Source organism: Streptopelia decaocto (assembly GCF_964273445.1).
Source record: "Streptopelia decaocto genome assembly, chromosome: 1".
NCBI lineage: Eukaryota > Metazoa > Chordata > Aves > Columbiformes > Columbidae > Streptopelia > Streptopelia decaocto.
This window is the reverse complement of record NC_138663.1, coordinates 147,175,132-147,190,352: the sequence shown is the minus strand read 5'-3', so window position 1 is coordinate 147,190,352 and position 15,221 is coordinate 147,175,132. Positions and strand designations below refer to the sequence as shown.

Here is a 15,221-nt window from a genome sequence, read left to right as displayed (position 1 = left end):
CAATAGCAACATCTCCTGTCAGAGTGCTGGTGGAAAAGAGCTGCGTCTGATTGCATTGGCCACATACAGTATATACAAGAGGTATGCAAAAGGTAGAAATAGAACGTAGTTTTAGCAGAGAGGTATAAATAACGCTATGAAGAGACCTCAGAGAGGTGCTTTAGCTTCTCTAGTCTGGGAAGTGTTGAACTATAAGCATGGTAGTATTTCAGCTGTAAGAGAAGAGTAGTGCCTTGGTTGTGTTTGAGTACCTGCACTGTGCCAACAGTCAGGTGATTGTGACTGTCCTTCCTAGCTTGTTCAGGAGCTTTACTGTTTGTGAAATTTGTATCTTGGCATCAGTATTTTTGCAAAACAGTTTTAAAAAGCTGTTAATAACCAAGAATTTATCTCATTTATATATAGCCAGTACATATATATATAATACCTTGGACCAAGCCTCAGTGTAGGATATTGTAGCTTAAACACAGATGGATCCTGGTGAACACTGCTATAATTCTGCTGTGATTACAAATCGGGGTTTAGGGAATAATTTTGAGAGTTAGTTAATGATCTCTGAAATACATGGGAAAGAATGACTCAGTAAGGAAGTGACTCATAAAGCAAGAGATGCAGGCAACAATCATAGTAATTTTAGCTGAAACATTGATAAGGATTTGTATCAGGTCACAGTGATATCCATGCCTGGGCTTTCCCTGGCAGATTTTTTGTTTTGTTGGTGAAACCAGTTGTCTGCTGCAGAGCAGACAGTGGCAGCTTTCCCCTTCTTGATTTTCTGTGCAGGAAGGTCTCATTCATGCTTGGTGTTCTGGTACATCCGCAGACTTTACAAAGAAGGAAACACTGTTGATTAGTAAAACAAGCTTGCCTAATACCCTCGTGAATTACAGGTACAGCGTATGTTCAAGCTGTTTTGGTTAAAAGAACCTCTTGACATTTGAGTTGTATTCTGTATTGATCTGTTTTCTGAGACAGTCAACACAAGGAGATATGTTCTCTTAAAAGGCTTAAAATATGTCTTTTTAAATTTAGATGTCATCATAGTATCATTGATACTTTTATACTTTCTGGAGCAGCGATCTCTAGAACTAAGTGGCAAAAACTCGTGTACAAGACCTTGGACAAGTCTGTTTTGCAGGGAAGACTGGGTAACTAATGCTGCTTTTTGATGGAGAGCTATAGAATAGTCTGACTGTTTATTCAGAGGAGGTATCTCTAGAAGCCATAACAATTTTTCTTGCATCTTTTCTGTCTTCCCTCTCCGTCTGTACAGGCACAGTTTCTGTGTATGTGTCCATACTGGTAAATAATAGAGTGAGCTGAAGTGTTTTGATAGCCCACAATGCTGCATTTTATTAGCTTGCTCCCAGGCTCTGTTTTGCATCGCTCAAGGAACTTTCTCTCTGAATAAACTGCTATAGGAAGGCATAGTCTTAAACTATGAGGGCAGAAGCCAGTTGATGATATTTGATCTTAGTGTCAGGGATGAGTCTCAAGCTCTCTTTTCTTCAGCAGTATAAATGTGAGCCAAAGACATTTTTCTCCCTTCTCTATGGATAGTAAAATATTGTACATGACTTACTGCCACAAATCTGGGGAAATAATTGCCTTTGCTAGTGGGAATATGGTGGAGATAGTTGTTGTTGTTGATATTTAGAGTAACAGAACATAGGTAAGAGTATACCATAAGTCGGGGATGTCAAACTCATTTTCACCAGGGGCCACATCAGCCTTGTGGTTGCCTTCAAAGGGCCAAGTGTAATTTTAGGATTCAGCCCACAGGCCTTGTGTTTGTCACTCGGTTATATGCATTGTACTTCTTTATCACCCACACTGTCTCATAACACACAAGACATACTGTTTTTCCTCCTTGAAGCACAAATGTGTATTTACTTTCCCATCCATCATTAAATTGCCTTCCTTCTGCATCAGTCTTTCTCTTACTGGACATTTTGGGATTCAGATTGTTCCACCAAAGATGGTATGGTGTGCCACCTAAGTAGAAGACCAAGATGTCCATTAGGACCAAGTTAAATAATACTCAGGCCCTCTCACACAGGCTCACCTTTCCTTCAAACCCCCTTCCCCATGAACAGCAGTCACTCTTTCTCCATCTATCCCAGTAACAATCTCCTTATTCCCCCATTGCCAGTTCCTTGGACAGCAACATTATCCTTAATGCTGTTCCCCAGCATGAACATTCTCCTCATTCTTCCATGGTGGAATAAAGAGAATGTTCTTTTGAGGGTGGACATGCCTAGTGATATTCTCCTTTTATCACCCCCCATGAGGAGCATTCTCCTTATTCCACCATCCTTCTCCCGGTAATTCTTGTCTTGTCTTGTCTTTCAGTGCCCAAGGCAGTTACTAGTGTCGCCCATCAGTGTCACCTATTATTCTTCTCACACAGATTCACAGCTCTCTTGTAGCTACAGTCGCAGCTCCCGCTATTCTCCTGCTCCTGCAGTGCAACACGAGTCACACACGCTGCACGGTGACCAGTGCTGGCAGGAGCCTGGGGACAAGGAGCTCAGTGCTGCCACCATGTAGAAACAAAGTGCCAGGCCAGATAAAACAAGGTGGAGGGCTGGTTTCAGCCCATGGGCCGTATGTTTGCCACCCATGCCATAAGTATTCATAAACAGTACAAAAAGGAGTAGGGAGTTATTCAACATGAAAAAAGGATCACTTCAAAGGAGATGCTCTTGAAATGACAAAGGGGACCCTAGGACAATTTTTAAGTTTACTGGTTCCAAAATCTCTTTGTCTGTGGAAGAGTTTCTTTTCAGAATATAGCTCCCAGTTTTATGGGCACAAATGAAAATTCAGCTAAAGAGAAAACAGATTTTCAAAGCAGCAGGCTGCAGAGGAAAGCTATTCTAGATGATACTATGAATAAAAAATTACTCATTTTAAAAGACATCATTACACTGGGGGCAGGGAATAAATAGAAGAGAGAAGAAATACTGGATTCACTGTGGCTATGAGTAAGTGCCTGGAGTGAATGTGTTTTTCTTTTCTAGATCTCTTGCTAGTTTCCTGGCAATACTAGAAAACAAGGCGGCTGCTGTAGCTTGTGCAGTACAAGAGAGGCTTTTTGGTCAGCATTGTTTAATGAGTTATTTTAATATCTTGAGTACTAGCTTCCAAGTGCCTCGTTTTCTGTGCTTGTTTTTAATGGCAGTGTCTGGAAAGCCCGCATGAAATACAATCCTTCCCTGAAGGAGTCAGTGTCCTTTTTAAGATAGAGTGCTGGGCAAGATGAAAGAACGAGAAACTGTATCAGAGTATATATTTCCAGATACAGTGAAGGCATTGAGAATGGCTCTGTAATGTAAATATGCTGCTGGAAGTATATGTTTGAGATGTTACTCTGCTGTGCTTTTTTAGCTAGCAGGAAAAAAAGAATATGTTCCCGTCTGATGCATTTTGCATTGGAAGGGACTTCTGCTCTTTCCAGGGCCTCTCATCAGGGGCAAGGGGATGTTGTGAGGTTATTTTTTGGCTCTGTTGTGGTTGCACACTTGTTATGTAAGAAGAACCCAAGACTATAGCTTTTTCTAACCTCCCTGGTTAATGCTAGCGTACAGTTTAGTTGCAAATTAAAACATTTAATCATGATGGCTAAAACCTGGATGGATGTTGTTTGGCCTTCTCCATAGCAGAAAGTGTTTGGCTTTATGTATACTACTTGGTGTTTCCCATTTCTCAACACCAAGGAATAGTTAAAGTGTTAAATGTGCCTTTTGCCTTTCATTTTCTCATCTGTAAAAAGCTAATGCTATTGCTTTCCCATAACTTCTTTGAGGATTCATTTGTTTATGAATCCATTGGAGATCCGAGAGAGATCAGTTATTCCTGCAAGTCTCTGTTGGACACAAAGCTACATTTGTTTCCAAGAAAAATGTGTTTTCAGATCTCTGCTGAGTCAAGTGTGTGTGAGCTGCAGCCTTCAGCCACAGATGTACCAGCAATACACTTCTTCCACGCACACCCTTGTCTTCCAACAAAATGGCAAACATTGGTCTAATCCTTAGGAAAAGGCATTGAAAATACGAGATGTTCTGTGTACACTCTGATAAAATAACTGAATGTGTGCAACTCCAGAATCTTGTGCTTGTGCTTCAGGTGAATCAGCAGCACGAAGTTTGCTTCATACAAAGTGTGTTTGCTGTGGCTGATACAAGGATGGCTTTTTCTATAAGCGGGGAGTTATGAGGAAGATGCACAGGCCTGGGCTGAAGTTGACACCTTCCTCCCTGCCTTGTGGCTATCACTCTCATGTGGTAGCATCTATCTTTTTACAGCATACTGTGCTGTTCTGAACTCATCAGGAGCCAAGTGCATGCTTCAGCTGACAAAGGCCAAATATCCTTCTTGTAGGGTTTGTCATTAACTGTGGTTTGTCCAGATGAGTAAGTATCAATAAACAGAAAATACCTAGAGGGAGGTTACTTGAGTTTGTAGTTTTCCAGTGTTAAAATGTTTTATCCAGACATTTTCTAATTTCACATATTTGTTGCATTTTGCTTTGAAGATTTGCAAAATATCCTGCAGGAAGGACTTTTGGGAATGACAGAAGAGTTTGTTGGAAAAAACTAAGCCATTGAAGAGACCTGGATTGTAATGCATACATTTACACAGCCTAATAAGTAGCAGAGAGCTGAGAAACCTTGTGACTGTGGTTTCAAAGGCACTTTATCATATGGGTGAAGATATTATCTGAAGTGCTTAATTTTTCTAATCTTTGGAAATGCTACCTTGGTATTATATCTGATGATGTGAGACTTCACGTGTGTGCAAAAAATGTAGATAAGTCCCAGGTGAAATAAGTTGTTGTTGGAAGTACTATTGGTTGGTACTATTGAAAAACCTTAACGTTCTTGTCTGAAGAAAATGTGTGTGTGGAAATCATCAGCTGTTGTAGCTCTGATTGAGAATTTGCGTTACAAATACTGCAAACTAGTATAAATTACCTTGCTGTATGTTCCACAGTTTCCGGTGGCGTTGATTAGAGCTTAGAAGTGTTTCATGCTGAGAAAACAATGCTTGTTAAAGTTTTAAGAGGGATTCTTAAGAAAGCTTTTGGACAGGGTAGAGTTAATTTGCCCTTTTAGGAAGAAAAACACTCTTATTAAGGTAAGAACAATTCTTTTTTTTCTTTGCCTACAGGAAGGAGTTGAAGTCAGGGTTGCCAGAATATTCAATACCTTTGGTCCTCGAATGCATATGAATGACGGTAGAGTTGTCAGTAATTTTATCCTACAAGCCCTCCAAGGAGAACCACTAACAGTAAGTAATGACCTCTCAGTGATGCAAAGAGTCATTTGCCTTCATATCCTATCCTCATGTGCTGTGAAGGAAGCTAGATTTCAGAAAACACTGAGGTTTCCCTCCCTCTGAAAAATAAGTTTTTCAATATATAAAGCTCAAGTCTATAGAATTATGTGTGCAAAGATACACTCTGTTGATGGTATTGGAGTTGTTCAGCCTGGAGAAGTGAAGGCTCTGGAGAGACCAATTGTGGCCTTTCAGTACTTAAAAGGGCCCTATAAGAAAGATGGGGACAGACTTTTTAGCAGGGCCTGTTCTGACAGGATAAGGGGTAATATTTTTAAACTAGAAGAGGGGAGATTCAGGCCAGATACAAGGAAGAAATTTTTCAGTGAGGGTGGTGAAACACTGGCCCAGGTTGCCCAGAGAGGTGGGAGATGCCTCATCCCTGGAGACATTCCAGGCCAGGCTGGATGGGGCTCTGAGCAACCTGATCTAGTTGCAGATGTCCCTGCTCATTGCAGGGGGTTGGACTAGATGGCCTTTGAAGGTCCCTTCCAACCCAAACTATTACATAATTTCATGTATACCAGTTGTATTGTCTTTCCTGTTCCCTGGGAAAACAAGCATGTGGTAAGATATGTGTTTCTCTACTTAAATATGCCTACTGATAACTTCCAGGGTTTAGGTATTCGTAGTGTAGAGATTTTAGTACTGCACATAATTATACTGTGAAACAATAATAAATCTGATACCATTAATGTACACTGTAGGTATGTCTTAATATCTGTTTTGAACTGCAACAACTAGCTTACTCCAAAGTTCTAGCCACTAGAAATTATTTTACTTCCCATTTGCCCATATAGTAATATTTAGACAGTCATATGATTTTTTTTGTTCTGATTCCTTTAAATGCTTACAGTGCTGTTTTTCTTGACAGTTTTTTAGAGACCACTAACATTTGGTGGTCTCTTTGAAGTCAGTTATCTGATGTTAATGAGCAAATAAAAATTGCTCATCATAACCACATCTTAGTATTCTGAGGTTTGCTTTAAATATTTGGCTGTCTTTTCTGGCTGAGTGAATGCTGCAGCCTCTTTCAATATTCCAGGAGAGGACAAAGTGTCACTCTGTCCTACATCCCTGAGAATGTTTCCTACACCCAGAGTTCTAGTTAACAAAATGCTTAAGGTTATGTTTCCTGGAGACACATCCAAGAGCAGAGAGACTTTCAAAGCACTGGTTCTTTGCCAAAGGCTCTGCATGCACATCTTTTTCCATTCCTGCAACACTGAGCTTGTGTCTCAGGTGTTTCTTGGGACATTTTTTTAGAAGAGTAAGGAGAAGATAATTAGGCTGAAGAGGACTTTTATATTTATGTAATTCTTCTATTTTCATCTGGTTTTAGGTCTATGGACCTGGAACTCAGACAAGAGCTTTCCAGTATGTCAGGTAAGTGTCATTTGTACTGTGTGATATTTATTTTACTTGCTCGTTCTTTGAGCTTGACCAGCTTTGTATGCACTTTAGTCAAAGAAATTATGTTCATTCTTAGGCCAGCTTTACTTTCAGAAGAAAGACAATGAAGTTTTTAAAAATACCAAGAAACAAAACATTAGGTAATTTAGAACTTTTAATTAAAATATTAATGTGTTCTTCCCTTCAAAGGACAGCAAGTAACGGGTAGGGAAGTTTTTCGTGCTGCTTTCAGTCTGAGCAGTGTGTCAGCCCTTACATTTCAATGCAGTACTGCCACCTCGTGTCTTCGGGGTGCTGTGGTCGGTGTGGGAGCTCTGCAGGCATGTGCCTCCTTTTCTGGGGAAGGAACCAGTTGAGAGGGAATTGCTGGAGCTAATATTTGCCGTGTAAGCAAAGGCAGAATGTGCTTTCACTATGAAAAAGTGAGTCTGTACCTCAGAATCTTTTGTTCTGTCGTGCCGGCTGCACTTCCGTGCCAGGATTCTGCTTTGTTTTAATCATCCGCTGCTTGGAAATGTTCTCTCCCTCTGCTTAAAGTAATGACAGCAGTGATAGACATTAAGGAAACCCCATCAGTTCAAAGTAGCCACTCCTTTCCTGACTGTGAGTCATAATGAAAGGAATCTGGATTTCTATGTCTGGGGCAAAATGCTGAGTTCGCTAATAATCCAAAATAACTTTGGGTTATTTTGCTAGGAGGAGGTAGCACCAAAATGCTGTGTTTTAACAAATGTGGTTTAAGAATTTCTGAAAGCGAGAAGACAATTCAAACAACAAACTGCAAAGCAGGTGGTGGTGTCATGTGCATCTGTATTACAACCTAACTACTTTATTTGAAATGTGTTACAAGTGGGCCTCTAAATATGCTTGGATACCAGAGGGAAGAGGAAGTATTAATTTTTTAGTAACTTGATTTTTTTTTATGTTCTTTCACATTCTCACATGAACTGTAGCCAGTATGTCCCGAAGATAATCACCCTTTCAAACTAACCTTTAGTTCAGTATATGTTACATTACAGCAAGCAGCCATTGCACCCATTGCAAAATACACTGTAAATCTAATTTCAGTATTGCTCAGCTGCTTGATCTGCTTTGCTACAGCTCTGAGGAGGTAGCTCTCTTTTTAGACAAGAATATTATTTATAGGCAAGTAGAAATTGCCTCAATCTGTTCTTACCTTTTATATAGTGATCTTGTGAATGGGTTGGTGGCGTTGATGAACAGCAATGTGAGCAGTCCTGTCAACTTGGTGAGTACGACAGCTGTGCTCTACTGTTTACTGTGTAGTGGCCAACATTACCCCTGTTTTCCTCATCACTGATGCTGATTTGTAGAAGAATTAAATGGAGTAGAAAAGCTCTTTCCATTATGAATAATATGTTCTTCCATGTATTTTTTTTTTAAAAAGGAGATTAATCCCCTAGATATTGAGATCTTGTAGTTCCAAGGACAAGATAAATTTACTAGAGTTTTTCATTTGTTTTAGCGAAAAGATTTGTGCAACTAGAATATGAAAAAAAAAAACAAAATTAGCAGAGAGGGGCACATGCAAAATACACCCAGGAAATTATGGTTAAAGCCTGGTTTTAATGAAAAAAACACTGAAGGAATAATTAGCTCTAAATAATTAGATATCACTTCATACTAGCCTTGATTAGAGGAAAATGGGGAAGTATTTGATTGTATAATTTTCTGGTATTGATTACGGCTGCTTAGAACTTTTCTCAGCAGTGGCTATAAGAATAGAAAAAGGATGCATATGCCAGCTCATTTCTGTGTATGCCAACTTTTGCCAAATCATATATACAACACTTCAGGGAATTGTTCGCTAGATTTTCCGTTTTTACTGTGCCATGAATTAATTTCTATGTTTTTTACTGTGGCCATGAATTAATTTCTATGCTTGTCTTTTTAAACCCCATCACGTTTCGTCTCCAGAAAACTCAGTGTTTAGATCTCTATGTACCTAAATGCTCAGCTTTAGATCAAACAAAATATAGTAAAAAAGAGTTTTGCAATGAGGAAAGCTAGGGTGGAAGGAATTGAGTCTGATGATGGTGAGCGAATGCTAACAGGAAGCTTTCTGAATTTTATTTTGAGATGTTGATCCGGAGTTCATGTGCAAGCTGGTTAAAAAAGTTAAAAAAAGGACTACTGTATAGGAGAGCAAGTAACTTTATACATATTGATATGTAAGGTGTAGTAAATGAGGAAGCAATTGATTGCAGCCAAATTATTTTGATTTCCCAACTTTAGATGAACAGAGACTTTAGCATACTTCTTTGTTATATTGTCTGTCCTCAACTCAGCAAAGTCCCTAGATCCAGATTTCGAACTGATGATGTGGTTGTATGGGCTGCTGAGTAGCATATGCCTTCACTGTGAGTGAGGTGCATTTGCCCATTCTTTACAGACTGATTTATTTGGGCATCCCCCTATATACATTGAATTAGCAAGGCAAATGTAATGGAGGGCAACTTTTCCAATGGGTATGAATCTTATCAAAGTTACATTTTTTCATCAAAGTAGGACTAAGGCATAATGTTTGGCTTTTTCAGAGTTTAACATGACCGTGTTAGAAGTGTCTCATGTCAGAAAGCTAGCCTGTCGTAAGGTTTTCAATTGTTATCGTAATGAATACCTCTTCTATTTCTAGGGAAACCCAGAAGAGCACACTATCCTAGAATTTGCCCAGTTAATTAAAAAACTTGTTGGTGAGTATGATAACTAATTCTTCCTAAAGCTTATGAAGTACTTATTGTCATTAGCTGATTATTACTTGATTAATGTGTGTAATATATGGATAATTTAGTAAGTCTTTGGATTTCTTAATAACTTTATCAAAGCCATTTAACTGTATCCTGATCATATAATTAAATATTCTTGAGATAATCCAAATCCTCTCAATTGTATGTAAAATATTGCATGAATTGTAGAAAGAATACATTCTTTCTGTGTATCTGCAGTCTATACCCATTATTTTATATAGTGATTTTTGAACTTCTTTAGCTTTGTTTTGGCACAAGGGCTTGGAGGACCTGGGACCTCAAGTCCTGGGACATGAGGGAAGGTCAGGAAGATGTGCCAGGTGAGGTTTAGGTTGGACATTAGGAAAAGGTTCTTCCCCCAGAGGGTGGTGGAGCACTGGAACAGGCTCCCCAGGGAGGTGTCACAGCCCCAAGCCTGACAGTGTTCAAGAAGAGACTGGACAACACCCTCAGACACATGGTGTGAACTGTGGGGTTGTCCTGTGCAGGGACAGGAGTTGGACTTGATGATCCTTGTGGATCCTTTCCAACTCAGGACATTCTATTAAATGTAAAATACATGAATGAAAATGCCTTGCCTAACATCTTAGCTGAAATACAGATATTTCAGCAACGTGGTTCCTCACAATCATGCGGGCTGTTCTCCCTCAACTACCGTTAAAAAACATGATGCTGTGGTGACAGTCTGTCTCTATTTTTCATGGATCCACCAGTGACTCTTGCAAGGGCTGTCAGCACCTCCCAGCTATGTGGCTAGGAAGAAAGCACTGTGGCTTTCTCTTTGTTCTTGCTCTTGATACCTGTAGCAAATCAGGGCTCTCAAGAATGGAAGCGCGTGGCTGTGCTTAGTCTTTTAGTGCAGCTTCCTAATGAGAGGAAACATACTGGTGCCATTAGCCAAGGGTTTTTAGTCGGTAGATTCCAAAAGTGCTTCTGAGGGATCTGGAAAAGGCAAGTTCAAACATACAGTATGGAAGCTGATGCACGTGATGTTTCTAATAGAGGGCTATCCTCTCTGGAAAACATTTGTGAATCCACAGATCAGTGAAGGCAATTGAAAATCACAACACCAAACCCATCAGGCACATAGAATAATTGTTAGCTCCATTTATCTGTTCACAAACAACTGGATCTGTTTCAGTCCACCCAAAAAGGTGGTTTAGTTCTACAGCCATAAAATCTCACAGTAACATAGCATGTAAACTATTAGCTACCTTTGGTTAGAGAAATTGTCCTGTTTCTGCTTATTGTCATGAGGAAAGGCAAGTACCATGTTGGCTATTGACATCAGACTGCAGAGTATGGACAAAAAGGAATTGAAGTCCTTTTACAATGCAGAAGTGCTAACAGAATGACAGAATGGTTGAGGATGGAAGGGACCTCTGGAGGTCATTTGGTCCAATCCTTCTGCTCAAGCAGGGCCAGCAGTGGCCCAGGACCATGTCCAGACAGCTTTTGAGTATCTCCAAGGGTGGAGACTCCACAGCCTCCTTGGGCAACCTGTGCCAGCGCTGGGTCACCCTCACAGTAACAATGTAACAATGCGTTTCCTGATGTTCAGATTAAACCACCTGTGGTTCATTTTGTGCCCATTGCCTCTGGTCCTGTCACATGGCACCACTGAAAAGATCCTGGCTGCCTCTTCTTTACCCTCCCCATCAGGTATTTATACACATGGATAAAATCCCCCTGAGCCTTCTCTTCTCCAGGCTGAAAAGTCCCAGCTCTCTCAGCCGGTCCTCACAGGAGAGGTGCTTCAGTCCCTTCATCATTTCTGTGGCCTTTTTTTGGATGCTCTCCAGTATGTCCATGTCTCTCTTGTACTGGGAAGCCCAGGACTGGACCCAGCACTCCAGATGTATCTCACCATTGCTGAGGAGGGGGGAAAGATCATCTCCCTCAACTTGCTGAGAGCACTTCTCCCGCTGGAGCCCAGGATACCATTTTCCTTCTTTGTGGCAAGGGCACATTGCTGGCTCATATTCAACTTGGTGTCCACCGGGACATCCAGGTCCATTGCTGCCAAGCTGTTTTCCAGCTGTTTGGCCCCCAGTCTGTATTGGTCCATGCAGCTGTTCCTCCCCAGGTATGGGATTTTGCATTTCTCCTTGTTGAACTTCTTGAGTTCCTATCAGCCCATTTCTCCAGCCTTCTTTGTCGAGGTCCCTCTGGATGGCAGCACAACCCTCTGGTGTATCATCAACTCTGAACTGACTTCCTGGGGTACATCACTAGTTACCAGCCTCCAACTAGACTTTGTGCCACTGATCACCATGCTCTGGGCCTGGCCATGCAGCCGGTTTTCAATCCACCCCACTGTCTGCTCAGCCCTCAATAAGGATGTTATGGGAGACAGTGTCAAAAACCTCACTGAGGTCAAGGTAGATGGTCTTCACTCCCCTTGGCCACTGAGGCAGTCATTTCATTGTAGAAGGTTATTAGACTAGTCAAACATAGCTTCCTTTTTGTGAATCCATGCTGAAATCTTTGTGAAATGCTTTGTGAATCCATTGTGCTGTGGGACAGCTGGTTCACCCAGCTGTTGCCAGCAGTGCAGCTGTGTCTGTGGAAAGCATTTCAATGTTAGGATTGTGAAGCAGAAAGCTGCAGAAAGACCTGGTGCTACAATAGGTAGGAAAGGTATAAATGCAAAGCATAGTGAATTGCAGATGATAATGCGCCCTCTCTTGTTTAACAGGCAGTGGGAGCGAAATCCAGTTTCTCTCAGAAGCACAGGATGACCCTCAGAAACGAAAACCTGACATCAGAAAAGCCAAGTTGTTGCTTGGCTGGGAACCTGTGGTGCGTACAGCTGTGTTAATGTTGGTGTGTGCAAAAACACAGGGCGGCCGAGGGGGGCAGAGGAGGACCACATGATAAAGATACATTCCAGTTAACAGAATTTCTGCTTAACATAGTCTCCAGGGCAGTTTAAAAGCCTGACACTCGTATGTTGCCCTAGCAACTGCTGGGTAAGATTGTATGGCCTATGCAATGCAGAATAGCAGATTAGCATTTGTAATAGACTTAAGTAGAAAAAAGTGTTGTTAGGATAGGCTTTTTAACTGTTTCACATGCATACTATGAAGTGTTTGCCTTTCTGTAAGCCTGATGAATCCTTTGAAATATATGGTACGTAGTTATGGCAGCTAATGAGTTTGCTGTTGTTGCTGCAGTTCTTCCTATTTTGCAGTGATAACGTGCATTATGGAAGGAAAAAATTGCTTTTATTTAATAAAATATTTTTTAGAAAATCTTTGGAGTAAGATTGTTGTTAAGACTATCTTGTTACATCATTGTAACCAAAAATTTTTTGTTTGGATTAATAAGGAGAAATGTAAGCACCAGAAAAAATCTGCTTTTTAGAGTTTGTTTAAACAGAAATAGGTGAAACTCAAGCAAAACAGAATCTACCCAGAGAGAGATTACACTTTTATTATTATCGTTATTGTTATTATTAGTAGTAGCAGTAGTATTGTGGTGTGGACCGAAGTAAACCAGAATAAGAAGCCCTTATTTTAGAGTAGAAGTATCATATGGAAAAGATGTTCAGGGCTTGTTCTGTGTGTTGATAAGCTTGAAACACGCTCAGGATTAGTCTAATGTCTCACCACCCACCATAATGTCTGTCCATCTATAAAGCTTTGTTACCAGCCACCTAGGGCGACGTCAGGATTGTTCTGCACAGCGAATAAGCAAGAAATACAAAATGCCCATGGTTGCTGTTTTTTCTGTTCCCAACCTTTTTGGTGAAGTTTACCGCAAGTGTATAACCAGACGTGGCTGATGATAAAATCTGGTTTGTTTGGGGAGGTAAAGTCTACTTAATCCCCAGAAAGGGTGTGACTTTTCATAGTCAACTCCCCATTCTAGCTAGCACAGTGACTTTTTTTTTTTTTTAAGATTTACAGACAAAAATCTTTCCAGGAAGCATGTGAACCTATCTACTAAATGTAACAGGAAAAAGTAGCTCTGAACCCCTTCTGAAAAGATTCATGGAGGCACCAGATATTAACAGACTGTGCCTGAAAGTATGAGGACGATGGCAAGTGGTAGAGTCACAAAAGGTTTAAAACAGTTGACTTTTATACTTCTGAACTTCTGTGTTTGGCACAGTCAGTATCAAATATTACTCTGAAGTAGCAGTTCAGTGTGGGTACATCAAGGCAAATCATTTTTGTGCTGCTGTTTTATCCTCCTGTATTGATGACGGGGTCAGCAAGCATGTCAGAGCATGTGGCTCCTGAGAAAAGTGGGTAGTATTTCTGTTGTTCCTGTCTACAAATCATAGTCTTTAAATACAGGCATAGAATATATAGAATTACAATTATTTGTATAGGATTTAAGAATATGAAATGAGATACTGGATGACAATTTGTATCCCTTTTTCTCTATATCAATGAAACACTGAAGAAATAAATTAAAAAGCCCCACCACCTTCATACCTTTCTGTGGTATATACCATTGTCATGGTTGATGTGAGATTCTGTGAAAGAGGATTTTTAATCATTAGAAACAGAAGGGGCTTAAATTTGTGTGCTTATCTCTTTCAGTGTATTATGAATTGAAAGTAGAGTTACGTAAGTGTGTTTTGACACTAAACAGACCAGTCATAACCATCTGATGAGATTTAAATTTGTTGGGTTTTTTACTTAGTGTGTCAGAAAATGTATCTGATGTTTTAAAGCTAAGACACACATTAGCAGTGCAGAGATGTAACCAGTATGTGGTGCTATTAATACTTACATAGGCTAAGAATTAGATTTCCTAACAGTCTTCTGATAGCTGTATTAAAAAAGATGCTGTTGTGAAAAGAGCTGATGTGAACTTAGAGTGATATGATTCTCTCCTCACTTTTGGGAACAGGTCCCCTTGGAAGAAGGTTTGAATAAAGCAATTCATTACTTCCGTAAAGAACTTGAGTATCAGGCGAACAATCAGTATATCCCCAAACCAAAACCCGCAAGGATGAAAAAAGGAAGAACAAGACATAACTGAAGACTGTTAGTTGGACAGGAGATTCCCTGCTTGACATTTGACAGATGTAATTTTTTTTTCTTCTTGTTTATTTTGAGAGAGACTTTGAAACAGGTATCATGAAGAATAAACTGGAATTTCATTCTGAAGCTTGCTTTAAAGAAGTGGATGTGCCTAAAAATAACAAATATTCCCCTTCCCCTGCAAATCTTGCCTTGCACTTTTTAAATCTGTCTTTTTATGTAAAATAGAGTAGAAGCATCTTTTAGTATCTTCAAGTTTTATATCTTGCTGTGAGATCATTTTGTTGTGACTGTCCTTGACAGTTTTATTTACTGGTTTCTTTGTGAAGCTGAAGATAAACACAAATGGAATGGAAGATGCCAATTTATTTATAAAATGGGTACTATAAAATATGAGATGTTCTACTATGCATAAGAAAAAAGCTAGTGGTATTGTCAGGTGAGAGACACTGATATCTAAGTAAAGAGGAGTTTAAAAGAATTCTGTATGAGAGCTTTATGTGTTGTTTAAAGGAGACATTTTTTCAAAAGCTTAGTTTTAGTTGTACACTTGAATTTGAGATATTTTCATTGACTACCATGGATAAGGATATTTTGAATCACTACTACTGTGTTGTGCATACTCTGGGAAAAAAAAAAGTTAATGTATTATTGGTTACAGTGGTTGAATATGCTATTTTAATAAAATATTGAAACTTCT

The 15,221-nt window shown here is 39.8% G+C and overlaps 1 protein-coding gene across 2 annotated transcripts in view; it reads left to right on the top strand.

The window, feature by feature from the left end:
* The window catches only part of UXS1 (UDP-glucuronate decarboxylase 1), a 68,038-nt gene extending 52,817 nt beyond the window's left edge, over positions 1–15,221 (top strand). For both annotated transcript variants that reach the window (XM_082043748.1, XM_082043747.1), the window contains 6 exons: positions 5,173–5,292; positions 6,683–6,726; positions 7,942–8,002; positions 9,410–9,467; positions 12,220–12,323; positions 14,388–15,221. In XM_082043748.1, the coding sequence (XP_081899874.1) occupies positions 5,173–5,292; positions 6,683–6,726; positions 7,942–8,002; positions 9,410–9,467; positions 12,220–12,323; positions 14,388–14,519 (519 nt within the window). In that variant the 3' untranslated portion in view covers positions 14,520–15,221. The remainder of the gene's footprint in view (positions 1–5,172; positions 5,293–6,682; positions 6,727–7,941; positions 8,003–9,409; positions 9,468–12,219; positions 12,324–14,387) is intronic.